This window comes from Podarcis bocagei, assembly GCF_964188305.1.
Source record: "Podarcis bocagei genome assembly, chromosome: 14".
Classification (NCBI taxonomy): Eukaryota; Metazoa; Chordata; class Lepidosauria; order Squamata; family Lacertidae; genus Podarcis; species Podarcis bocagei.
This window is the reverse complement of record NC_138139.1, coordinates 42,778,304-42,806,260: the sequence shown is the minus strand read 5'-3', so window position 1 is coordinate 42,806,260 and position 27,957 is coordinate 42,778,304. Positions and strand designations below refer to the sequence as shown.

Here is a 27,957-nt window from a genome sequence, read left to right as displayed (position 1 = left end):
CGGAGTAAACAGACCAACTAGACAGACCAAAGGCAGCTTTGTAACTTCCAATTTTATTTGCCTGATATAAATCAGCGGTGGTTTCACCATCTTAAATATACTGCATGAGAACAAAGGCTGGTTATTACAGTGGCTGTCACATGGAATGACATCTCATTTTCATGTACTGGGAAGATATATGCTTGCTTTGTTTTAAAATGGGCTTCCCTAGGGAAGCTGTGCGCACTTGCTCAAAGAAGCATATAACCTGAAACCTGCCAGCACACATCAATCGACCTACCTTTACCCTCTCTGTGTTGACTGAAATTATTTTAGCGGCTGCATGGATGGTGTCATTTTAGAGTTTCATCACTAGGATTTGGAGAATACATAGATGTGCATGTTAACAAACACATTCACATTAGAATAGTCTGCATGGGAATGTGAGGACCCACCAGCACTAGACATTTAAAACAGTATCATACCACTTGAAACCGTCATGGCTTCCCCCAAAGAATTATGGGGAGTGTAATCTGTTAAGTTAACAGCTGTTAGAAGATCCCCCTTCCTCTCACAGAGCTACAATTCCCTGATTTCCCTTGGAAGAAAGACTGAGTGTTAAACCACTCTGGAACTTGTACCACAAACATTCCTCTTCTCCCAGGTCTTTGGCTAATTAAACAATCTACAGCCTTTTATTTTTGTTTGTTACTATGCTATGTAGCTTTGTGTTTTTGTGTTGTAAACCACCCTCTGATCCTCGGATGAAGGGCAGCATAGAAATTTAATAAATAATAATATTAGCAATAATAATATGGGGTTCATTCGCATATATGACCTCCTTCTGCTCCTGTCTCTTCACGCGACGCTTTTCCATATAAAGATCACCTGTAGAAACCTTAATTGCTATTATGATCACAGAAGTGGCGGTACTCTGTCCCCTTGTAGAAACCAGTCCTATGCATGTATCTGAGCCACTAAAACAATCACCATGCAGACTGCAGTTGAACCTGTTAAGTTGCACCACGGCTTCAAAAAGCTCCAATCCCCTGCCGTCTAGAATCTAAACACACTGAATGAGGAAGCTGTGTCCCTTCAAACTGTTGCTGGACTGCAACTCCCTGGCCATGCTGAAGGGAGTTTGAGTCCAACAGATGAATGGTTACTGGTTCCTCACCCCTGATCTAACACCCTGCAGGGCGCAGTACCATTGCAACAGCTGCACCCTGCAGCGGTTTTGGTGGAGCTATTGCAACGCAGGAACTTCATGGTTTATAACAGCGTATCCCCAGCCTTGCCCGGGTTTGCTAGAGCCTGAATTCGTCTGTCAACTGCATGAAGGATTTTCTTTCTTGGGCCCAGCTGCATCTGAATGCTCCGCAGGTCTTCATCCGAGCAAAGCACGAGGGCCTCTAAATCAATGTTTTCCCTCATCAAGATGGGAAGGAATTCATTCAGGTTCTGGGACGCCAAAAACACCTCCAGGGGGGTGGTCTCCACTTTCTCATCATCCCACCTGATTTCCTCTTCGATCCAAGATTCTTCTGGATTGTTCTCCGCATCTGCGTCACCACCATCATCTTCAGGCTCTTTGAACTGAAGCAACTCATCGGGCATTTTGAAGCTGATGCCTTCTTTCTCGAGCATCACCGCGTCAAAGTTTTTGCCCATGGTGGGCAAGTTGTTTTTAAATACAATGTTGCCAAGACCTGGCCGGTGGAAGATGGACCTTTGGCCCAACTCGTCTTCATCTTCAGAAATGCCATTTTTTCTTTGGAAGTCCTTGGTCAGGTCTTCCTCGTCTTCTTCATTGAACACATCCATCACAGCAGTTCGTCCGGCTGGGGTACCTCCCTCTTGGGGATTTGCTTCTTGACCATCGAGATTCTCCTCTTTGTTTTTCATCCTTCGTGTGAAGGTGTCTTTCATCTTTTGGGGCAGCGTGCCCAGTGAAGTGGATGCAAAGAAACTGGAGACTTTCGTCCTGGTGGCTGTCCCCCTCTTCGAATGCATGGATCCTTTGCTGAAATTCCTGGCCATTTCGTGTTGATGTTTCTCCTGACGCAGTTCGCATTCGTGGATTTGCCTTTCTGCATTGCGCCGAGCCTGGGTCTTGAGCTGAGAGACTCTCTTGGGATTCTTGAGGTTCTGCTCAGTAGCGGCAGCGTCGAGGATCCGGACGCATTCGTATTGGTTCCTGCTGGCAGCCACGTCCAGAGGAGAACGCATGTCATTATCCAGGGCAAAGATATTGGCGCCAAAATTGATTAAGAATGTTATGCAATGGATGTGGCCATTCGCAGCAGCGTGGTGGAGGGGAGTGTTCCCCCAAATGTCACACTTATCTGGGTTACCTCTGGAAAGAAACAAAACATGAAGGACTCAGACAATTGAACTCAACTCTGGAGTTTTCCAAAGGCAACATGATAAGGTAGAATGGATGGTACTACTTCAAACTATAGCTGGGAGCACCATTTTTGAATTCTTCCCTGCAAGGCGAAAATTAGTACACCTAAGGAGACAGCTTCTAGGCCAGCATATTCCTAGCTGAACTACTTTTCTAAGTGTGGGGATTTTTTGCCACTTTATTCCCATTTTATTTTGTTGCAGAGCTGAAATTCCCAGAGTTTCCTGGGAAGAGGGCTGGTTAAACCATTCTGGTCATTGCTTGGGAACAGCCCAGAAATATTTTGAAATAAAATTTTAAATAGCTAGTTCAACACTACAATCAGCAGGTTCAACTCTACAATCACTGAGGGTTGTGTGGTTGTCATTGACTTGTGACAAGGCCTTTTTGGTGGTGGTTCCCTGTTTGTGAAATGCCCACCCTGGTGAGAGGAGTCTTGCTACTGACTTTCAGGAGGAAGGGGAAAGCATTCCTGTTTGCCCAGGCATTTGATGGCTGAAGATGATTGATCCTGAGAACCCTGAGATCACAGGGTGACCAAATGTTTTTAACTCCTTTTAGAATGTTTTGACTGTAACTCTTTCAGCTGTTTTTAGAATGCTTGTTTTTAAAGTAGTTTTGCTGTGGGTGTGTTTGCTCCTTGAAGAGGAAGGGCAAAGACTCTCCTCCCTGAAAGAGAGGGGAGGGGTTGTGGTCGGGAGCCTGAGCCCCGCCTAGCAGGGGGCGTAGCCCCCTGCCTCCAGCTCACCTGGCTGGCGCTCACGCCCCCTCGGAGGGCCACCCAACCAGGTGCCACTGAGGGGGCGTGTTCAGCAGCTTTTGCTGCAGCGACAGCCTATCCCCGGCCTCATTCTCCGTCGTCGCCTCTTCGGGAAGTCCCTCAGCGAGTCATCAGCTAGGAGTCATCTCAGTTATCACAGGGAAGAGCCATGAGGTTTGGAGTCGGGGGAGGGGTCTGTGTGTGTGGAGGCTGCCTGGTTCCTGGCTTGCCTTTTAACTTTAAAAACCCAGGCAGCCAGGTTTGCCTTGCTGTGTCTTCTTTTCCGGGTAAAAACCTACATTTAACCTTCTATTTCCCCCCCACTCCTGGTGCCTGATTTGTTTGTGCAGCCTGAGTGCGAATTAACCTTTCTTAAGCTGCAGCTTGTTCCCTTGCCCAGCACATGCCCCCAGCGAGGTCTGAGTGTGAGTGTGGCTCCGTCTTTCTTTCTTCCTCGTATCCTCGCTTTCCTTACCCTGCCTCTGCCTTGGTGGCAGTGCGTTTTTATTTAATTTTTGGCCAGGGTGCTTGTACGTTTTCCCCTCTATTGCCCTTACCTGTCCAATTGCATGGCTGGTCTGGGTGACTGAGTGGGTTTGCCTTACATTTTAATTTGTTGGCCAGTGTGCTGGCGCGTTTTCCCTCTCCATTGTCCTTGAGAGCCTGGATAGCTCAGTTGGTTAGAGCATGGCACTGACAATGCCTAGGTTGCAAGTTCGATCCCTGTTTGGGACAGCTGAATATTTCTGCATTGCTTGGGTTGGACTAGATGATCCTCAGGGTTCCCTTTCCTCTTCCTCTCTAATTTTAAGTTGTGTGTGTGTGTGTGTGCTTGCAGCGTGTGTTTGTGCTTGCTGTTTATTGTGCCTGCCGTTTATTTATTTATTACTCTTCTAGTGTGGGTTTAATTTACCCTGCCATCCCTTCCATTGGTAGCACTTGAAGCGGGAGCCCCCTGAAAAATTTTAAAGGCTGCCGGGGCTTGGAATAGACTGTGCGCTTAAACCTCACCCCTCTTGGTTTCTCTAAGTCACCCCCCCTTCGCTTGATGTTTGGGGGAAGAAATAGGGCAGGGCTTGGGGTAGACAACTCAGGGTTTTCTGATCAGGGAACCATTCCTCAGCACTCCATGTCTATACGTTTAAAACCTTTGAGGGTGTGCCTTTGCCTGGTTCTTGTCACTGGCTTCACTTGCCAGTACAGGCTCCCTAAAGAAAACCACTTTTACACAACAACAACAAAAGTTTTCGGCTTATAGTACCTTACTGAAAAGTCCAGGTTAACCCACGGTTTATATTTCCATTTCTTTTTGGCTCACTGTAAAGGACAGCTATTTTCCTTTTCTTCAAAAACTTCCTTGCCCAGCATGTTCATTTTACTCCCCCCACCCCTCACCCCTCCCAACTCCCCCCCACGCTTTCCTCCTCCCTCCACCCATCCTCCCTCCCTCCCCCCCACCCTTTCAGGAGATACATCGGGGTCTTGGGAGTTCCCTTTGCTTCTTGCCAGAGTCATCACAGTTGCCAGACAGGTTTTTCAACTCTCTGCTCTTTCAGCAGCTCTAGTTGCATTGTCAGTTTAACTATCCAGCAGTTTGACCAATTGCAGTCTTTTGTCTGTTTAAGTACCCTTATTTCAATCAACTGATATTGAGCCGACCTTGTGGGCAAAGATTTATTTTTCTTTGTTTGGCAAAGTTTCCTTTGTTTCAAAGAAGTTTCCCCAGCAGTGGGATATTAAGAGCAACCCCACCCCTCCTTTTCTGAGGGCCGCTGGTGTGGGCCTGGAATCTCATTGATTTCCTTTTCTCTTAATTTGGCTGCAGCTTCTGAGCATCTCCTTGTAAGCAGTTATTTTCAATTCTGTTTGATTACTTGGCAATGCTTTGTGCCTAGATTTGCCTATCATTTAAAAGGGGCAACTCTTATTATAGGCAACTATCTTCTAATTCTGGCTGACTGCAGTTGGGGTTGCTCTGTGTATGGTATTGTTCCTTGGAGCCAGGTGCTAATATGTAGTTGAGCGCTGCTGCAGTGCAGTTAAGTGACGTATAGCTTGTTCATTTTGTCAGCAGTTACGCAGAGCAACTGATAATAGTAATTCCTACTCATAGCTATAAATCCATTGGCTATTAATTGAGATACTATCGATTAATAATTAATCCCTCAACAGTACTCTGAACTTTATTGATGCACAATAATTGTATACTAGCATTTAATTACAGTTAAGTTATTAATCGAGTGATGATATTAATACTAATTAAAAAATAACAACAATAATAAAATAAAGTAATAAAATAAAATAAATTCAAAATATAAATAATTAATAATAACAATAAATAAATAATTATAATTATAAATAATAAATAAAATAATAATAATAATTAATATTAAAATATAAATAAATGAATAAAAATTAAATAAAATAATAATAATAATAATAATAATAATAATAATAATAATAATAAGTGACAAAATAAATAGTAGGCACATTTTTCTAGTGCACAGAGCAGGCACGGGTGCAGTACCAGCACACACTGCAGTTGTCAACCGTCATAATAATAAACCCAAACCCATTTCGCAGTTCCTTAATGCCTTCAGATCATTCATTGTTGACTATGAATAGCGCTTTCTCTTAGCTATTCTTTAGTTCAATTTGCCTTGCGTTTCTTACTTCCTTGTTTTGCAAACCAGTGGCCAGCCTTTAAACTACCCAGGTGCAGGCCCAAGCCCTCAGACAGGAACGGCGGCTGTGCAAACTAGGTCTCAGGCTTGCTCGCCGACTTTGAGAACTGCACCAGGGCGCCTGCATGGAGACTGCCGGCCCGTATCAATAACCCGGTTGCTTCCAGTTCTTCTAGTTCTTTGCAGAATAAGCAGCCCAGGGTCCAGCTTCCAGAATCAGGCACCTCATCAGCCAGTGATGATGAGTCAGAATGGCTTACGCCCTTTCTGGGGAGGCCGCCGCTATTAGCATCTGGCAGTTAGCCCGTATGTCGAGAAGAAGCCATCAGAGGTGTATCGCACTGGAAAGCTGGGCCTTAGAAAGGATTTAAAACGTAAGGTGTGCTGGTAATTCAATAAAGGGCAATGCCAAAGGCAGTCTTGTAAGTACCCGCATGAGTGTGAGAGATGTGTGGGGGCTCACCCAGCCACAGCGTGTTACAAAGGGAAGCGGCCCTTTTGGGGAGGTCAGGGCTTCCACCACTCTAGTTCCAGACGAGCCCCCACAGCAGGGAACCATCGATAAAGTCCTTCTGGGTCTAGCATTTTCTTCAATTCAGCTTTCTCCTCTCCTCAACCTCTTGTCTATCCATCCGGACGGAAGTGCAGCATCCTATCTTTGGAAGGGTTTCTCAGAGGGTTGCAGAATCCCAGTAGTGGCTCCTTAACCGCGAAGGACTCTCCTAATCAGAAGTCAGTAAGGGGAAGGACGCTCGCCTCACCCAACGGGCAGCTACAAAATGTATCATTCCATAACACCTCATACAGGAATTATTTTTTATTTATTTATTTATTTATTTATTTATTTATTTATTTATTTATTTTTTCCCCTGGGTAACCTGCCTTTTTCTCCCAGATCAACTACAAGAGCAAGACCACAGCTTTAACAAAATGACAGCTCAAACAGGAAGACACATGGGAGCAATGATACTGCTTTGAAGTGTTCCAGATCCATTTCCTGTTCTCCCAATTAGCAGGGCAGCTGTGGGCAAAATTGCAAAGAAGTACAATAATGATTTAGTCCTTAGTCCTATAATCTAGTAAGCCTTTAAGCCCAACAGGCGAAATCACATAATTTCAATGCTTTAACTATATTAGGGAACATGTATAGTTAGTAAACAAATTGCTAGTTTGGTGAGAAATAACACTTCACTGAAGTGGTTAACGCTTTGGCCAAGAGCTCACCTTTGGCAATCTTCTAGAACATGTTGCATATGTAGCAGTTTTTTCTAGCTTGAGTGAAACTCAAACCTGACATTTACAGTACCAGATAGAAGTGTTCTGGAATGTCCTGGCTGTGTCTGTAGTACAACAGTTTTGGGAAATCTGTAGGAGAGCATCCCACCAATCTCTTGTCATACTAACAACCGTGTTATCAGCTAACAATCAAAAGTGCTAAAATTTTAGCTACATTGGCAACAGGATGTTGGATAGAAGCAACTGGTTTTCTGAAGCAAAAACTTACAATTTTGTTCTAGGAGTTACTTGATCACAATATAGAACTATTTGTTTATTCATTATGAGTTTTACACATGATGAAAACATATACTCAAGCAGATATTCTATAATCACTGTACTATACTATGATACAGTGCAGAATGGACATCCACATTCAACTAGTCTGTGTGTCAGCCCCCTTCAGATTCAGCACAGAGAGCACCAAGTGACTCAGAAACAAATCAGAAGTTTAAAAGTCATGATACAAAATGAGGCTTGGGGCCTATGTGCATATCTAACCTTAAAAATAAAATAAAATAACAAAAACAAACAAACAAACCGCACCACAGGGTAAGACTCCCAAAATCAGTTAAGACAGACCTTGAGATTTGGATCACGTTTCTGCAACGCTTCAATGTAGTCTCCTTATGGCAGGAAATCCTCAACCTGTCCTCAAATTGCCAGGTTCACTGATGCCGCTGGGTCCTTGGGCTTCAGTTTATTCTTTAGGGGACGCTGATGATTAAGGGAGTATTAGCGTCTGTCGCACCCTCCACCCTCAGGTCTTACAAGAAGGCCTGGTGCGATTTCTTGGGCTTCAGGTTTGGATCTTCGGGGCTTTCTGCTAGCGCACCTCCCACCACCAATGACGTTTTTGCAATACCTTTCACACCTTGATGAACTAGGGCGCACACCTAAAACATTAAAAATACATGTAGCCGCCATTAGCTTCTTTGCTACGGTCACGTTCTCCGATCCATGCAGTGACTTCCTGGCCTTCCTAGAAAATTACAATGGGGTATCTCTATGGCAGGACGTTTTAAATCTGTCCTCAGACTTCCAGGTACAATCGGACGCGGCCGGATCCATAGGCTTCGGCCTGTACTTCAAGGGGCGTTGGTGTGCTCAGCGTTGGCCGATGGCTTGGTTAGGCCAGGCCATCACACGGGATCTCACCTTTCTTGAGTTCTTTCCTATAGTGGTGGCCGTTCACATTTGGACGGAGGAGTTCCGGGACCACCGTGTGTGCTTCAGGACCGACAACCTGGCGGTGGTGAACATTCTTGCCAGACAGTCATCTCGGTCTGAGAGGGTTTCCTCCCTTTTGTGGGCCTTCGTCCTCCGTTGCCTTGAGTACAATATAATATTTTCAGCCAAATTTGTACCTGGAGCCAATAATGATATAGCCGATGCCTTGTCTCGATTCCAGATTCCTCGCTTCCGGTCGCTTGCACCTGGAGCACAACAGTTGCCCGAACCCTTTCCGGAGTACCTGTGGAACGTTGGAGACGCAAAGTGATACAGGGAGTATTAGCGTCCGTAGCACCTTCTACGCTCAGGTCATACAAGAAGGCCTGGAGTGATTTCATGGGTTTCAGGTTTAGGTTATCCGGGCTCTCATATAATGTGCCTCCCACCACAGACGACGTTTTACAGTATCTTTCGCATCTCGACGACTTGGGACGTGCCCCAAAAACTTTAAAGATTCATGTAGCAGCTATCAGTTTCTTTTCAAAAGCTACATTTGCTCATGACCCGTGTAGCGACTTCATGATACGTAGGGCTATTGAGGGTTGGAGCAGGTTACAGCCTCCCAGGGACGAAGGCCGTAAGCCGATTTCCTACGGGTTGTTGTCCCAAATTCGCAAAAAACTCAGGTTGATTTGCTGGTCCAGGTTCGAAGCACGCCTTTTTTCTGCGGCATATTCTATCGCCTTTTTCGGCGCACTAAGGGTTGGGGAGGTTGTGTTTGAAGTTAGTGCACGGGGTTCAAACCGCGGACTCCAGTGCGAGGATGTGCAGCTGTCTAGCTCTTCTGTGTCAGTGCTCATACGACAGTCCAAGACCGATCAGGCTGGCAAGGGTGTCCTGGTCAAACTCTCAGCGTCAACACAGCAGGGCCCATGTCCGGTAAAGGACACTAGGCGGTATCTCGACCTTAGGCCACCTGGCCCAGGTCCGTTTTTGATTCACGAGGATGGGTCGCCCATGTCGAGATACCAATTCACCAGGGTGCTGCGCAAGGCGATTGAGGCCTGTGGGCTATCTGCCCAGGAGTACGCTGCTCACTCTTTTAGGATTGGTGCCGCAACCACGGCTGCGCACTTAGGGCTACCGGCGGATAGGATCAAAGAAATGGGCCGTTGGAGATCAAATGCTTATAAGTCTTACATTCGCTAGTACGCCTCCAGTCGCTGGGCCCCACTCACCTGCCGTCTTTCTGTCTTTACTCCTAGTGTTGCTCAGAAGAAATGTGTGGATCTGCGGCCACAGTATTGTTCATTGGGCCCGCGTACGTGCAGCAAGTTGCGGCCTGGCACTTAACCTTGGCCTCCCAAATGATGTCCGAGTTTCCTGGTTTGCGAGAAGAGGCATGCGATGGGAGGAGCTGATGCCCTTGCTCCGGGAGAAAGTAGCCAATTGTGGCCCTCCCGACGCCATCGTGATACAGTTGGGAGAGAATGACCTAACCAGCAGAAAGAGTGTGGACTTATTGGGGAGCATTAAAAGAGACTTGAATACTTTGGCAGCCTTGTGCCCCAGAACGATGGTGTTCTGGTCCTCCTTCCTGAAAAGACTCGAGTGGCGCGGAGCGCAAAATTGTTTGGCCATTGAAAGAACCAGGAAACTCGTAAATCGGGCGGTAGCCCGTTGGGTGCGCTTTATGTCTGGCCGTGTCATCCGGCATGATCGTATTCGTATTAGCGACCAAGCGCTATACCAGGAAACTCGTAAATCGGGCGGTAGCCCGTTGGGTGCGCTTTATGTCTGGCCGTGTCATCCGGCATGATCGTATTCGTATTAGCGACCAAGCGCTATACCGGAATGATGGTGTCCACTTATCGGACTTGGGGAGCGACATTTGGCTAGCTAGTGTCAGCAAAAGCATCTGGGATTGGTTGCAGCAGTGAGGGTATTGGCGGCGAGCCTTTGGCTCGGGTGGCGGTTAGGCATTGGAATAATGTGTTGTGGTGTGTCGAAGTGCTAGGTGTGGCCATCGCCTATGCCTTCAATTTTTTAGGGGTATTCCGTTAAAGGAATCTGGGGGTCGTGTATCCGTCCGATGCCTGCTTGGCGGGAGGCCTTCGCACGACCCTCGGTGACAACAGGGGTGAGCCTAGAGTCGGATCAGCATCGACAGGCTCCACCTACTGGTTGAATAACCCATCGTCCAATGCCTAAGCCAATACCTTTTCCATTGCTGTAACCAATAAAGTTGTGGCCTTTTCTTGCCCATTAACCATATATCACGTGTCCTTGTGTCTTTATTTCACCACACGGGGGTCGGATCCTCGAACCACAAAGACTCTCCTCCCTGAAAGAGAGGGGAGGGGTTGTGGTCGGGAGCCTGAGCCCCGCCTAGCAGGGGGCGTAGCCCCCTGCCTCCAGCTCACCTGGCTGGCGCTCACGCCCCCTCGGAGGGCCACCCAACCAGGTGCCACTGAGGGGGCGTGTTCAGCAGCTTTTGCTGCAGCGACAGCCTATCCCCGGCCTCATTCTCCGTCGTCGCCTCTTCGGGAAGTCACCCACCCTCCACTCCCTATTAGTCAGGGCTTAGGTTTTTTGGCCTTGCTATGGACCTTAGGTTGGTCGCCCCGGTTGCTTGGGGGGCCTGGTAGGAGTTTTTCCACTTGGCACTAGGCTATTTGGTTTTTTCGCCTACCTCGTAGCAATCGTCACAACTTTTTGCGGTATTGGTGGGTAGGTTAGGCATTGGAATAATGTGTTGTGGTGTGTCGAAGTGCTAGGTGTGGCCATCGCCTATGCCTTCAATTTTTTAGGGGTATTCCGTTAAAGGAATCTGGGGGTCGTGTATCCGTCCGATGCCTGCTTGGCGGGAGGCCTTCGCACGACCCTCGGTGACAACAGGGGTGAGCCTAGAGTCGGATCAGCATCGACAGGCTCCACCTACTGGTTGAATAACCCATCGTCCAATGCCTAAGCCAATACCTTTTCCATTGCTGTAACCAATAAAGTTGTGGCCTTTTCTTGCCCATTAACCATATATCACGTGTCCTTGTGTCTTTATTTCACCACACGGGGGTCGGGTCCTCGAACCACAAGCTATACATTCAATTACAATCTCTGTTTCCCCGACTTTGGCACAATGGGCAACCTTATCTGCAGGTTTCCCTCTCTGAATATAAATTGTTGAGACTTACATTCAGTGGCTGTATCCATGGCAGCCTCTTGTAAATTCAGTAAGATGAAGCACATCCTGCCTCTATATACTTAACTTTAATGCTTTGCTATTGAATTCTGATAGAACTCATCTATTTCCCCCGAGCTCTTTGTTCTCCCAACTGTATTTGCTCTTGAGAAGTTTTTCAAACATTTGCACAGAAGGCATTACTTGTCTTCAACTGGAGCTGAATATATACCACATATTCAGAGCGTATCCCAGACCCCTCAACTGTCCCGATAAAATCAGAACGTCCCGTTTTGGGGTGCCACAGCAAAAGTAGTTTCTTTCCCAAATAGGTTTTATCTTAATAGCAAACACAATAAATAAAGAGTTCACTTGTAATACATCAGTGGTTCAGTGCTCATTTCTTCTCTTTCCAAAATAGATTTTATCTTGAACAATTGCAAACATAGTAATAGAGAATCCACTTGTGATATACCAGTGGTTCCGTGTTTGGATGTAGTTCCGGTAATCCGATGTTTTGTTGCTAAAGAGCTTAGTCATCAAACCTTGTAGTAAGTAATATACAATATGTAAATGACTTAAAGCAGGGGTATATCTATCCCCATCGGCATGTTTCCATCAGGAGGACCATAAAAAGAGAATGATGTCCTTCAGTTTGTTAAAGGAGGTTTAACAAACTAAAGGACATCATCCTCTTTCTGTTTTGGGAAAGAAACTATTTGCCATTTTTATGGATGTTTATTGTTTGTTTACAGATAGTTGCCTTGGTGATATTATCTTGTGTCAATTGCAGTAGTCATTGTATCACCATCCTGTTCATTGTTTTATTGTAAATACTCAGGCAGGCAGGCAGGCAGGCAGACAGACAGACAGCATCAGTAAATACTGTTTGTCCCAAAGCTTCATCTCTCTGCCTATCCTCAGCCTGGCTCAAGATCCCCTGTGCTTTACACACACACACACCCCGGTCTGAAACATCCTCTGCTTGGATGCAGGGGAAGATCTCCCCCTTGTCAGGAATTTTCCAGTCATTCAAAAGGCAGCTATTGATAGCAATCTGACAATCTTCTGGACAAAGGAGACACGTGCAACTATTTGGGTAAACTCCTGTCCAACTGCTTTAGCAGACTCTTGCCTGGACCCCAATCTTGCAATCATACAATTACAGAGTCACCGAACTGGAAAGAACACTCAATGCCATCACATCTACCTTCCCTAGCTCACCACGGGGGATTACATCCTGCCAAGTTCTGCTCAGTGCAACCCACTTATATTAATAGGCCTCAGTTGGTCATTCTCATTCATTTTAATGGGTTTCTCTGAGTAGAATTTAGTGGGATGCCACCTATAATCGGGGGTCAGGCAACATAGGTATGTATACTAGTTTAACTGTCCTTCCCTCTTATGGGGTGGTGTTATTGGTTTGTTTTGCTTTCGTTCTTGATTTTATAATGCATTTTGTGTTTATGTTCTGGAACCATAGTGTGCAAGTTATGTGCTAATTTCAGTGTTATTTGCTTCCAAACCCCCCCCCCCACACACACCCCACCTGCAAATAATATGGAAATGGTTGCTAAACTTGTGCAGGTATTCCACTATAGTTTCAGAAGTGCCTTTTATGTTGTGTTTGTGCTCAAATGCAATGAGCACAAGTGTTTGTGCTCAAATGTAATGTGGAATTAACAGTTAGGGAAAGGTCGTGAAAGTGCCATGTGGATGCTGCCTAAGCAACTCAGGGCAAAGTACATTGTTATTGCAATACAATATAATACAATTCAAGAAACAGAAGCAATAAAAATGCAATTGCAAATCACCTAGCGCAGAGTACTGCAGTTGCTACAACAGGCAGAAAAATGATTAAGTGCTCCACCAAAACTCTCAACAACGTTCAAGTGCTCTGTAGAGGAAAGCAGTTGGGGAATTGCTGAACTAAATCGTTTTAGGAGGACTGATCTTGTGTAAGGCATCAGAGTCACAGTCACACTTGGCTGGGAAGAAAGTTTCATAGAACTCAGTGGGATTAACTTCTGAGTAGATTTATACTGGATCATGTTGTAAGCTACAAATACCACAACCAACGGTTTGGATCTTGCTTCTGCCATGAACTCACTAGGCAAGCCACTCTCTGAGCAATATGGGTGACAATAATGCTACCTGACAGGGTTGTTGTAAGGATTGCAGATAGATAATGCACATGAAGCATGTGAACACTTGAAAGCGCTACACAGATGCTAAGTATTATTTCTAATGAGCTTTGATTGCTTTGTATGCAGGCATAGGCCTACTATATAGCTTCTCATGAGTTTACCCATAACTGGGTTAAGCTAAACTGTTAAAATCTCATTTTACACCTATTGACGTCAGTGAAATTAAGGGCCTTTCTGTGCAAATAGGTTTCCCTGCAGTCCAGGTCACGGTGATTCAATGTTCTCCAACATAAGCTGCAGGGCATCTGTTGTCTTATACCAAAGGGTTTTATATAAAATCCAGACCAGGCACAAACTTTTATTGAGTTTGTCTCTTAGATAATTTAATGTGATCAGTCACAAGTCAGGAAGATGACCCATTTTTTAAATGATAGTTTCGCTCGTTGAGATTTAGGATTTGCCTTTGTGATGGAGAACAAAGGCTTTGGGGGTGCCAGATTCCCCATAATTCCTGGATTTAGTAAGTGTTAGAATTTAATCAAGCCCCCAGAATCCCCAGCTCCAGCTGGGATTCAATTGCCGGAACAGCCAGCTCAGCATGAAAATGGCCACTAAGTATGAGTCACTAATTTAACAAAAGCAAGGTGATAAGACATTAAGAAAGCAGGGACTCTGCGTCGGATGGCTCTAGGGAGCGTAATGGCTGGTTTCTGCTGGCATCCAAGACTGTGGCCATGGAAGAAGCAAAACCACCTTGGTGTGTTAATGCTGTGAGCCCCTCCATCATAGGCTCAGGTTGTATGTGTGTGTGTGTGTGTGTGTGTGTGTGTGTGTGTGTATGTATGTATATGTGCAAATAAACCATACATCCTAAAGACAGCACAGTCTCCGCTGTGCCTCATTTCCAAAAGGAAACATGAGCCATGGGTGAACGCCTGGAGCCCCTGGAATCTTGCACTGCTCTGAGATTGAAGTGGCATGCAACATTATTTTGAAAATCTAGCTCATTGCTGTCTACACTAAGGGCTCATCCAGACTTCCTTTTGTGCCACTTTTCTTAGGCTTTAAAGCTCCATGTCTGAGCAGTGGCTTTTTTTTTTGGTTTTTGTCCTGCGGTTTTCCCCGGGGAAACCCACCTTTTACCATTGAATCGGAGCAAATGCAACTGGGCTTTTGCTGTGATTCAGGGGCAAAAGATGTGTTTTCCTGGGGAAAGCACTGAGACCAAAGCAAAAAACAAAACCACTCCAACACGCAGCTTTAAAGCACAGAGTTGTGCCTGGAACATGCTGTGCAAAAGGAAGTCTGGATGAGTGCTGAGTTACAGTGGCTCTTCAGGTTTTGAGGGAGTCTTTCCCAGCCCTACCTGGAGATACTGGGGATGGTACCTGGGACCTTCTGCATGCAAAGCATGCTCTGCCACTTGGCGATGGCCTTTCCTCAAAATGTTATTTTGCACTGAAGAGTGGATTCCAATTCCTGCTGCTCTCCAATGGACCACTTGACATTTGCTGACCACGTCATGATCTTTCCGCCTCTTGCAGTCATTATAATGCACTGTGCTAGACACTACATGGTTTTAAACTGCATTTTAACAGGCTCACCATGGACCACCTGAATGACGTTTGCAGACCACTGGTGGTCCATAGACCGCAGTTTGGGAATCCCTGGCATAGGGGAACATTTCATCATGTGACATCCCGCCCAACCAGTTCAAAGTGGTATAGCCCAAGCAGGCTATATAGTTTGACCACCTCAGTAATGACAAGCCTTGGTTCCTTTTTTCATTAGTGAAGTCTGTGGAGTAATAATTCATTTTACTAGGCTGTAAATTTAGGATAAGCAATTGTACTGTTTAAAGGTTGCTTTTATGGGCAATAAAACATAGCATATGAAAGAGCAAGCCACACCCCAAACCAGGAACTAAGAAATGCTTTATCTTTCTATACTTGAAGTTTGCCTTCTGTTCTAACACTCTAAGCCAGCAGTGAGGAATTGAGGGCCACATTCTGTTGTGAACAACTTTCTGGGGCCAACATGCCAAATGAGCTTTTACTGATAAGCATAACAGGAGTTGGACTTCCTGGGATTTGTATTCTGCTCCTAATATCATCTGTTTAGGAACTGGGAAGGAGACAAGTTCCCTCCCCATATAAAAAAGAGGAATTGAACCTATTAGAAGCTTACCGTAGTTTTTATCTGACCCTGATGCTGTAGAGAATGTTTTCCTGTAAGTATACCTGCTTTCCATCAGAGAATTTGGAGTTCTCTTTTTCTGAGACTCTCCAGTGATCACTGATTGTATGTGCACAAATAAAGCTTACATGCAGCTGAAGATGTATTTTCCTGCATACACTTTAAAATGCACAACAGCACTGACCGGTGGATTCAGAGGCAAAAAGCAGGTGGATCTACACATGTAAGGGCATACCATACATTTAAAGCACATTCAACACACAAGATTCTCCCCCCCCCCCCAAATCTTGGGAACTGAATTTTGTCAGAGGGGCTGGGAACTGGAGCTCTGTGAGAGCAAAACTACAGTTCTTGTGATTCTTTCTTTTTTTTCCAGAGGAGGGATCATGTTCTTTAAATGCGCATCTGATGTCCTTTAAATGGATCTGCCGTTGCTTTTGCATTGTGAACTGCATTGCGGATGAGCAAGAGTCATATTTCTAACTAGGCAAGCAAGAGGCACTGTTACAATTCAAGGGCACATTCCAGCCCGACAAAATTACGTCAGGAGGACGCAAAGCAGGACAAGTGAGGCTTGTGGTTGGGTGGGGAAGTTGTGGCCTGAGGACAGTCCCAAGTGCTGGACAGAGGGGTACATTTGTCCCCAGTGGGCTGTCAAATTTCAGTGACACAATGTGCAACATTTGGTGCCTCCCACCTCTCATCCTCTGTTCTACACTGCACTGTTGTGGCGCCCCCTCAGCACAACACCCCTCAGCACAACACTGCAGGTGAACCAGTCACACTACCCTAAAACTGCCTCTGTTGCCTCCTAGGCTTGAGCCTCCCTCGCTTTATGCATTATTTCAGCATAGCTCAAAGCAGTCTTTTATTCTACACAGACACCCCCCCCCCCCCAGTACTACGGCCCTCAGTCAATATCCTTATTGGATTTGAAATTGTTTTTATACATGTAACTTCTTAATCTGTTTTTGTATGCATAACAGTTTTTAACTGTTTTATACAGTGGTACCTCGGGTTAAGTACTTAATTCGTTCCGGAGGTCCGTACTTAACCTGAAACTGTTCTTAACCTGAAGCACCACTTTAGCTAATGGGGCCTCCCGCTGCTGCTGCGCCGCCGGAGCATGATTTCTGTTCTCATCCTGAAGCAAAGTTCTTAACCTGAAGCACTATTTCTGGGTTAGCAGAGTCTGTAACCTGAAGCGTATGTAACCTGAAGCGTATGTAACCCGAGGTACCACTGTATATGCAATTGTTTCATACAGATTTTTATTGGGTTGTGAAATCGCTTTGAGATGCCTCATAGGAGGCAATTCATAAATGAAATAAATAACAATAATGTATTTTACGAGTATTTTAAAAACTGGGGCTAACACATAAAAAGGAAGCTGGAGGGTTCCGTTCTTGGTGATGCAGCAATAAAACTGTTAGCACATTTGCAAAGCTAAGCAGGGTGTGGTATGGTTTCAAATGGGATGGGAGACCATGTGTTGAGATTCCTGCATTGCTGGGGGTTGGACTACATGACCCTTGGGGTCCACGCCAACTCATACTATCATTGCCTCCTTGTTGATACTTATCCTCCTCATTGGGCCCGTTGAACAATTCAACATGTGTCCAAAAATCCATATTCATCTCCCCCGTTCAGACAGCCCTTCATTGTGGAAGTTCAAGACAGCAGTTTAACGCACTGACGCAGATTCCAACCCTAGCAGATTGAAAGAGATGAATACAGGCTACAAAGCAGTGGTTGAGGTACCTTTGTGTGAATCTAATTAGAAGAAGATTGCTTCTTAACTGGATTTCGATCACCTATGTCTCCCACAAACACATGTCAGTGCTAAAGGCATTATTGCAGGTATTCTCTCTCTCTCTCTCTCTCTCTCTCTCTCTCTCTCTCTCTCTCTCTCTGTATATTTGTTGTTGTTTAGTCGTTTAGTCGTGTCCGACTCTTCGTGACCCCATGGACCAGAGCACGCCAGGCACTTCTGTCCTCCACTGCCTCCCGCAGTTTGATCAAACTCATGCTGGTAGCTTCACGAACACCATCCAACCATCTCGTTCTCTGTCGTCCCCTTCTCCTTGTGCCCTCCATCTTTCCCAACATCAGGGTCTTTTCCAGGGAGTCTTCTCTTCTCATGAGGTGGCCAAAGTATTGGAGCCTCAGCTTCACGATCTGTCCTTCCAGTGAGCGCTCAGGGCTGATTTCCTTCAGAATGGAGAGGTTTGATCTTCTTGCAGTCCATGGGACTCTCAAGAGTCTCCTCCAGCACCATAATTCAAAAGCATCAATTCTTCGGCGATCAGCCTTCTTTATGGTCCAGCTCTCACTTCCATACATCACTACTGGGAAAACCATGGCTTTTACTATACGGACCTTTGTTGGCAAGGTGATGTCTCTGCTTTTTAAGATGTTGTCTAGGTTTGCCATCGCCTTTCTCCCAAGGAGCAGGCGTCTTTTAATTTCGTGACTGCTGTCACCATCTGCACTGATCATGGAGCCCAAGAATGTAAAATCTCTCACTGCCTCCATTTCTTCCCCTTCTATTTGCCAGGAGGTGATGGGCCCAGTGGCCATGATCTTCGTTTTTTTGATGTTGAGCTTCAGACCATATTTTGCGCTCTCCTCTTTCACCCTCATTAAAAGGTTCTTTAATTCCTCTTCACTTTCTGCCATCAAGGTTGTGTCATCTGCATATCTGAGGTTGTTGATATTTCTTCCGGCAATCTTAATTCCGGCCTTGGATTCATCCAGCCCAGCCTTTCGCATGATGAATTCTGCATATAAGTTAAATAAGCAGGGAGACAATATACATCCTTGCCGTACTCCTTTCCCAATTTGGAACCAATCAGTTGTTCCATATCCAGTTCTAACTGTAGCTTCTTGTCCCACATAGAGATTTCTCAGGAGACAGATGAGGTGATCAGGCACTCCCATTTCTTTAAGAACTTGCCATAGTTTGCTGTGGTCAACACAGTCAAAGGCTTTTGCATAGTCAATGAAGCAGAAGTAGATGTCTTTCTGGAACTCTCTAGCTTTCTCCATAATCCAGCGCATGTTTGCAATTTGGTCTCTGGTTCCTCTGCCTCTTCTAAATCCAGCTTGCACTTCTGGGAGTTCTCGGTCCACATACTGCTTGAGCCTTCCTTGTAGAATTTTAAGCATAACCTTGCTAGCATGTGAAATGAGTGAAATTGTGCGGTAGTTGGAGCATTCTTTGGCACTGCCTTTCTTTGGGATTGGGATGTAGACTGATCTTCTCCAATCCTCTGGCCACTGCTGAGTTTTCCAAACTTGCTGGCATATTGAGTGTAGCACCTTAACAGCATCATCTTTTAAAATTTTAAACAGTTCAGCTGGAATACCATCACTTCCACTGGCCTTGTTATTTGCAGTGCTTTCTAAGGCCCATTTGACTTCACTCTCCAGGATGTCTGGCTCAAGGTCAGCAACCACACTACCTGGGGTGTACGAGACATCCATATCATTCTGGTATAATTCCTCTGTGTATTCTTGCCACCTCTTCTTGATGTCTTCTGCTTCAGTTAGGTCTTTACCACTTTTGTCCTTTATTATGGTAATCTTTGTACGGAATGTTCCTTTCATATTTCCGATTTTCTTGAACAGATCTCTGGTTCTTCCCATTCTGTTGCTCTCCTCTATTTCTTTGCATTGCTCGTTTAAGAAGGCCTTCTTGTCTCTCCTTGCTATTCTTTGGAAATCTGCATTCAATTTCCTGTATCTTTCACTATCTCCTTCGCATTTTGCTTGCCTTCTCTCCCCCGCTATTTGTAAGGCCTCGTTGGACAGCCACTTTGCTTTCTTGCATTTCTTTTTCATTGGGATGGTTTTAGTTGCTGCCTCCTGTATAATGTTGCGAGCCTCCACCCATAGTTCTTCAGGCACTCTGTCCAGCAAATCTAAATCCTTAAACCTGTTCCTCACTTCCACTGTGTATTCATAAGGGATTTGGTTTAGATTGTATCTTACCTGTCCAGTGGTTTTTCCTACTTTCTTCAGTTTAAGCTTGAATTTTGCTATAAGAAGCTGATGATCTGAGCCACAGTCAGCTCCAGGTCTTGTTTTTGCTGACTGTATAGAGCTTCTCCATCTTTGGCTGCAGAGAATATAATCAATCTGATTTCGATGTTGCCCATCTGGGGATGTCCATGTGTAGAGTCGTCTCTTGTGTTGTTGGAAAAGCGTGTTTGTGATGACCAGCTTGTTCTCTTGACAGAACTCTATTAGCCTTTGCCCTGCTTCGTTTTGATCTCCAAGGCCAAACTTGCCAGTTGTTCCTTTTATCTCTTGATTCCCTACTTTAGCATTCCAATCCCCTATAATGAGCAGAACATCCTTCTTTGGTGTCACTTCTATAAGGTCTTGTAAGTCTTCATAGAATTGGTCAATTTCAGTTTCTTCAGCACCAGTAGTTGGTGCATAAACTTGGATTACTGTGATGTTAAAAGGTCTGCCTTGGATTCGTATCGAGATCATTCTATCATTTTTGAGACTGCATCCCAGTACAGCTTTCGCCACTCTTTTGTTGACTATGAGGGCCACTCCATTTCTTTTACGGGTTTCTTGCCCACAGTAGTAGATATGATAGTCATCCGAACTGAATTTGCCCATTCCCGTCCATTTTAGCTCACTGATGCCCAGGATGTCAATATTTATTCTTGCCATCTCATTTTTGACCACATCCAACTTACCCAGGTTCATGGTTCTTACATTCCAGGTTCCTATGCAATATTTTTCTTTACAGCATTGGACTTTCCTTTCGCTTCCATGCATATCCACAACTGAGCGTCCTTTCGGCTTTGGCCCAGCCGCTTCATCAGCTCTGGATCTACTTGTACTTGTCCTCCGCTCTTCCCCAGTAGCATGTTGGACACCTTCCGACCTGAGGGGCTCATCTTCCAGCGTCATAACTTTTATATGTCTGTTGTCTTTGTCCATGGAGTTTTCTTGGCAGGGATACTGGAGTGGCTTGCCAGTTCCTACTCCAGGTGGATCACGTTTGGTCAAAACTCTCCACTATGGCCTGTTCATCTTGGGTGCCCTGCTCGGCATAGTTCATAGCTTCTCTGAGTTCTTCAAGCCCCTTCGCCACGGCAAGGCAGTGATCCATGAAGGGGTCTCTGTATATATGTATATATATATATATATATATATATATATATATATATATATATATAATAAGCCTGGTTCAATTCTGTTCAATCCATTTGGTATATATATATATATATATATATGTAGGTTTTGGTGTCTTCGGGTGTCTTCCCGTGTAAGAGTTGGGGTGTCTAGGCGACGTTTCGACGAGGTCTCACTCGTCATCTTCAGGCTGGTGCTTTCGGCTTCTTGTTACTAGAACAGAGCAGGATCTCAGTGTTTGAGTTCCTATAAATACTGTTGAGGGGGTGTGGTGTATGGCCTCCAACGTTCTGGGCAGATAGGAAGTTCCTAGGTTAATGTGCCTTTTCTTCTTTTGTTCATTAATTACTTGAGGGATATCTTGAGTGATTACTTGAGTGATATTCTGAGTACCACTTAGGAGGGTCATTAGGTGTGGATTAGTTGCTAAAGCTTTCGTGTCTTGACCTCTTGACCTTGTGAAGAGTTTTTCTGAGAAGTTGGCTGTACTGCACTTAGTTGTGCTCTGGCTTGGCTTCGTGTATAGGGGCGAGCTGTGGTTTTGTGCCCTGTGCCAGCCAGATCTGTGTAGGGATTGCAGGGGGGTGCAGCATCCGGAGGTGCCACTATGGTTTGGCTACTGGATGGTGTCTGTAATTTATCTGTGGAGAGGGTCTGGGTTTGGGTCTGGTGTGGTTGATTGGAGATTGTGTTCTGTGTGCCTCTGGTTCTGGTGTCGGTTTTTGTGGGGAGGGCTAATTTCCAGATGTCTGGCAGGCGGGACGTGTCGTCACGCTTGTTCATGTTGTGAGGGTGTTTCTCTATCTCGATGGCTTCCATGATTATTCTCTTGTGGTGATGTTCCATGTTAAAGAGCAATTTGGAATCTGCAAAATTAATTTCGTGTCCTGTTTCTTTCATGTGTTGGTAAAGAGAGGAAGTTTTTTTCTTCTTTTTTGACGGCATTCTTGTGTTCTGCGATACGTGCATTTATTCGTCTGTTTGTTTGTCCAATGTACGTGGCTGGGCAGACTTTGCAGGGTATTTCATAGACCCCTTGGTTTTCTAACTGGATTTTATCTTTTGGGTTTCTGAGGATATTGGCTATTTTTTGGTTGGTGCAAAAGGCTGTTTTGATATTGTGTTTATGGAATCAACCACACCAGACCCAAACCCAGACCCTCTCCACAGATAAATTACAGACACCATCCAGTAGCCAAACCATAGTGGCACCTCCGGATGCTGCACCCCCCTGCAATCCCTACACAGATCTGGCTGGCACAGGGCACAAAACCACAGCTCGCCCCTATACACGAAGCCAAGCCAGAGCACAACTAAGTGCAGTACAGCCAACTTCTCAGAAAAACTCTTCACAAGGTCAAGAGGTCAAGACACGAAAGCTTTAGCAACTAATCCACACCTAATGACCCTCCTAAGTGGTACTCAGAATATCACTCAAGTAATCACTCAAGATATCCCTCAAGTAATTAATGAACAAAAGAAGAAAAGGCACATTAACCTAGGAACTTCCTATCTGCCCAGAACGTTGGAGGCCATACACCACACCCCCTCAACAGTATTTATAGGAACTCAAACACTGAGATCCTGCTCTGTTCTAGTAACAAGAAGCCGAAAGCACCAGCCTGAAGATGACGAGTGAGACCTCGTCGAAACGTCGCCTAGACACCCCAACTCTTACACGGGAAGACACCCGAAGACACCAAAACCTACATTCCTGTACCCGTGAAAATCTACGAAAGCAAATATATATATATATATATATATATATATTATATGCTTTCGTAGATTTTCACGGGTACAGGAATGTAGGTTTTGGTGTCTTCGGGTGTCTTCCCGTGTAAGAGTTGGGGTGTCTAGGCGACGTTTCGACGAGGTCTCACTCGTCATCTTCAGGCTGGTGCTTTCGGCTTCTTATTACTTTTGCACCAACCAAAAAATAGCCAATATCCTCAGAAACCCAAAAGATAAAATCCAGTTAGAAAACCAAGGGGTCTATGAAATACCCTGCAAAGTCTGCCCAGCCACGTACATTGGACAAACAAACAGACGAATAAATGCACGTATCGCAGAACACAAGAATGCCGTCAAAAAAGAAGAAAAAACTTCCTCTCTTTACCAACACATGAAAGAAACAGGACACGAAATTAATTTTGCAGATTCCAAATTGCTCTTTAACATGGAACATCACCACAAGAGAATAATCATGGAAGCCATCGAGATAGAGAAACACCCTCACAACATGAACAAGCGTGACGACACGTCCCGCCTGCCAGACATCTGGAAATTAGCCCTCCCCACAAAAACCGACACCAGAACCAGAGGCACACAGAACGCCATCTCCAATCAACCACACCAGACCCAAACCCAGACCCTCTCCACAGATAAATTACAGACACCATCCAGTAGCCAAACCATAGTGGCACCTCCGGATGCTGCACCCCCCTGCAATCCCTACACAGATCTGGCTGGCACAGGGCACAAAACCACAGCTCGCCCCTATACACGAAGCCAAGCCAGAGCACAACTAAATGCAGTACAGCCATCTTCTCAGAAAAACTCTTCACAAGGTCAAGAGGTCAAGACACGAAAGCTTTAGCAACTAATCCACACCTAATGACCCTCCTAAGTGGTACTCAGAATATCACTCAAGTAATCACTCAAGATATCCCTCAAGTAATTAATGAACAAAAGAAGAAAAGGCACATTAACCTAGGAACTTCCTCTCTGCCCAGAACGTTGGAGGCTATACACCACACCCCCTCAACAGTATTTATAGGAACTCAAACACTGAGATCCTGCTCTGTTCTAGTAACAAGAAGCCGAAAGCACCAGCCTGAAGATGACGAGTGAGACCTCGTCGAAACGTCGCCTAGACACCCCAACTCTTACACGGGAAGACACCCGAAGACACCAAAACCTACATATATATTATATATATATATATAATATATATATATATAATAAGCCTGGTTCAATTCTGTTCAATCCATTTCGAAGTCTACAAGCAATTTTGAGTCTACAGAAATTATTGTCTTCCATGTTCTGAATTCTTTGGGCTGGAAACCTCTGAGTTAAACAGGTTTCCTTGTTGGGAGCATTCCTTTCAGTGTTCAGGAAGAACGCTCACCACATACACCCCACTTTCTCCTAGCCATGGTTCTGGTGTGGCCCAGGTTACCTCAGTTGCTTAGAGCTTGGTGCTGATAACGGCAAGGTCACAGGTTTGATCCCCGGATGGTTGCAGATTCCTGCATTGCAGGGGATTGTACTAGATGAGTCTTAGGGTCCTTTCCAACTCTATGATTCTAGGAACCTGACCTTTAAAGCCCTAAACGGCCTCGGTCCAGTATATCTGAAGGAGCGTCTCCACCCCCATCGTTCTGCAGGGACACTGAGGTCCAGCACCAAGGGCCTGCTGGCGGTTCCCTCACTGCGAGAAGCCAAGTTACAGGGAACCAGGCAGAGGGCCTTCTTGGTAGTGGCACCCGTCCTGTGGAACGCCCTGCCACCAGATGTCAAAGAGAACAACAACTACCAGACTTTTAGAAGACGTCTGAAGGCAGTCCTGTTTAGGGAAGCTTTTAATGTTTGATGCATTACTGTATTTTAATATTTTGTTGAAATCTGCCCAGAGTGGCTGTGGAAGACCAGCCAGATGGGCAGGGTATAAATAATAAATTATTATTTATCATTATTATTATTTCTGAGTCAGATCATGGGACCATCTAGCAGAGTTTTGTCTACATAGACTGTGCGCAGGGTTCTCCAGGGTTCCAGGTAGGGTTGAACTGGTGTCAGGGACATGGCCGGCAGAGAGGAGTCTGCAGGGGGGAAGGAAGAGGCAGAGGAAAACAGGAACTTGATTCTTTCACACAACGCAAGTGAGAGAAGCCCTTCTCGCTTTGGAATGCTGCCTGTAAGTTTTCGCAGCAAACTTACATTAGATGCAGAAGTAGGAGGCAGGTGGTAGGAGGGGGTTGGATTCAGCTCCTGAGAAGGAGAAATTGGCTGCACCTGAGTCTCCAAGAAGCAGGAGGCAGAGCAAGCGATTAGAACAAAGGAAGACCAGCAGGAAGCGGAGGAGGACCTTGGGAGGAGCTAGAAGCCAGTCGAGTCAACTGACTCCAACAGTGAGGAATGAGCTGTGGGATCTTGGACCTCTGAAAGCCTGTTATTGCTAAATATTCCTCAATTAGTAAAACTGTCAGCTTTCCATGTCTTGTGTGACAGAAGTGCTAAACCTGACAACTGGAGAACTGCACCAGAGACCTTCTGGATGCAAAGCAGATGTGTTACCACTGAGCTATGGCCCTTTCTTCTAACCTTCTTCAGTATTTCTGCATGCACCCTGGCTCTACAAAATGATGCCTTCTTTCCTCAAGGGTCAGGATGGTTAGGCATGTGTTGAGTGCCCACACCCCTGCAGGAAGTCCACTGAGAACCTGGGACCTGCTCTGGTTATTGTGGAGTTGGAAAAGGTTCAGGAAAAAAGGGCAACCAAAATGATCAAGAGGGTGGAGCGAATCCATCTATAAGCAAAGCTTACAGTGTTTGGGGCTTTTAAGCTTAGAGAAAAGGGGAATAAGAGGTGACCTGAAGGAAGCTTATAAAATTATGCATGAAATGGGAGAAAGTGGATGGAGAAAAGTTTTTCTCCCTGTCTCCTAACCCCAGACTTCATGGACCTCTCATGAAGCCAAACATTGGAAGATCCAGGACAGATGAACAGAAGTCCTTATTCACACAGTGACAAGTTAAACACAGAATTCAAACCCACAGGAGGCCCATGATGGCCACCAACTTGGATTGCTTTATAAGAGAATTAGAGAAATTAATGGAGCACACAAATATCAGTGGCCACTAGTCATGGTGGCTATGGTCTGCTTCCACGATCAGAAATAGTAATGCCTTTGAATCAGTGGCATAGCGTGGGTTGTCAGCACCCGGGGCAAGGCAAGTAATTTGGATTTGCATGGATTTGCGCCCCCTAACCCGTGGATTTGCGCCCCCTAACCCTAACCCCCAGATGTTGCGCCCGGTGCGGCCGGCCCCCCCTGCACCCCCCACGCTACGCCACTGCTTTGAATACCAGCAAATAGAAACCACTGAAGGAGGGAGTGTTATTGACATCTGGTTGGCCACTGTGAGAACAGGATGCTGGACTCAATGGGTCATTGGCCTTACCCAGCAGGCTTTACTTAGGTTGCTGCTGCTGTTATTATTTATTATTTCCAAAGGAGCCCACAGTGGCAAACATGTAAATGATGAAAGAATACAATTAAACACTCCTAAAGACAGTTTACCTTCTAAAAGGATCACCAGCTCTCAGAACTGATAATTCCAAGGTTGCCAAGAATCTTTCATCCATCAAATGCCTGGGCAGAGACGCGGACTTAGAAAAAATATTGGGGGGGGGGGCCCGGGAAAGCTCATGAATAATAAATAAGCTCATGAATATGCAAATAAAGTGGCTCCGGCCCTAAATAGGGCAAGCCACGCCCCCCAGCCAGCCGATTGGCTGGCTGGGAGGTGTGGCCAGTCGGGATTCCCCTGTTCTCACGGGATTTCCGGCCGGGGCTCTCCGATTAGGGCGCGCGGCTGGCTGGCTGGCGAAGGAGCAGGTGGGGAGGAGGCGGGGGACGGCGGCGGCGCTCTGCTGGAAGGGCGCCCGCCCGAGATTATTGGGGGGGCTGAGCCCCCCCAAAAATTTTTTTGAGGGGGCTCGAGCCCCCTCAAACCCCATGGAGTCGGCGCCTATGTGCCTGGGTAAATAGGATTTTTGTTTAAAAAAAGAAATTCCCCCTAGAAGTGCTAAATGAGGGAAACAGACACACCTCAGTAGAGAGGGCGTTCCACAAATGAGGAACCACCACTAAAAAGGCTCTGCCATGGCTTCCACCACCAAGCAGGTAGCTCAAACTGACAGCACCACCAACAGACTCCTTTATGTCTTAAACACAAGGCAAAAAGTTGTATCTAACTAGGTTCGACTCACACTAGAATCACTGAAATCAAGGCCCATTAATTTCAATAGGTCTGCTCTGTGTAGGACTAGCATGGGATACAACTTCAGGGTGGGGTTTCTTTCTTCCCCTCCTCATCCCCTGAAATCTGATCAGCTCTAAAACAAAGAACCTATTGCCTGTTATCCCATCCCTCTCCCTGCAGGTTTTAGGATTTTAAAAAAACAAACAAACCACACACATTGTGGCATCTATGAAAGCCTTCTGAATTTACCCTCTTCGGCAGATTATTTCCATAGCCTCCAGGTTGCCATGGTAAGCCACCAGCAAAGTCGGTGTCATCCCATCCGCGTCTGAGGTGTTCAGGTCTTTTCTGGTGGCTTCTCTGAGTAGGTCCAGATTGCCGTCGGCAGCTGCCTGGTGGTACCGGGTGGACATCTTCCCCGCTGGTAGGATCCGTCTGAGGCAGAATCCCCCTCACACAGTGTAGCCGTTGGATTCAATGGCTGAATGCTTCCGGAAACACAGCTAGTTAATTAATAGCCACAGGCAGCAGGGCGGTGAGATAAAAAAATGAGGAAGCAAAGGTCACTCCTGTTTGCATCGTTCTTGAAAATGTCATCTCCTCAGTCATAACCTTGAGGGACGTTCACTGTAGTTCTCACAATGCCCAAATGCCTGTGCAGAGTAAGGGCACCCCATCCAACTCCATTTTATTCAGCATTTGACAAGGGGAAATAGGCCTATTTGTGTTATAAATGAAGGCCTCTCCTAACAAAGGACGCTGCCTTATACTGAGGCTACGTACATCCACACTGCACATTTAAAACGGTATTTAAACGCTCACGGCTTCCCCCAAAGCTGTGAGGAGACCCCTCCTCTCCTCCCAGAGTTACAGTTCTCTGAGCGGTTCAACAGTATAACTGTCAACTGTTCTGGGGGGAAGCGGGACATCCCGTTTTTAAACACAAGATCGTGTCAGCCATTTTGGGTGCTGTGATCTCCCCCAAAGTTGAGGGGAATATCCATTCAAATGGT

At 45.7% G+C, this 27,957-nt stretch overlaps 1 protein-coding gene across 1 annotated transcript; it reads right to left on the bottom strand.

The window, feature by feature from the left end:
* Nucleotides 1-37: 37 nt before the first annotated feature.
* Nucleotides 38-27,708, bottom strand: ANKS4B (ankyrin repeat and sterile alpha motif domain containing 4B). Its single transcript, XM_081169642.1, has 2 exons — nt 27,194-27,708; nt 38-2,335 (listed from the first exon to the last, which is right to left on the bottom strand). The coding sequence occupies exons 1-2, from the start codon at nt 27,355-27,357 to the stop codon at nt 1,252-1,254; spliced, it is 1,248 nt and encodes a 415-aa protein (XP_081025768.1). The 5' UTR covers nt 27,358-27,708; the 3' UTR covers nt 38-1,251.
* Nucleotides 27,709-27,957: the final 249 nt, after the last annotated feature.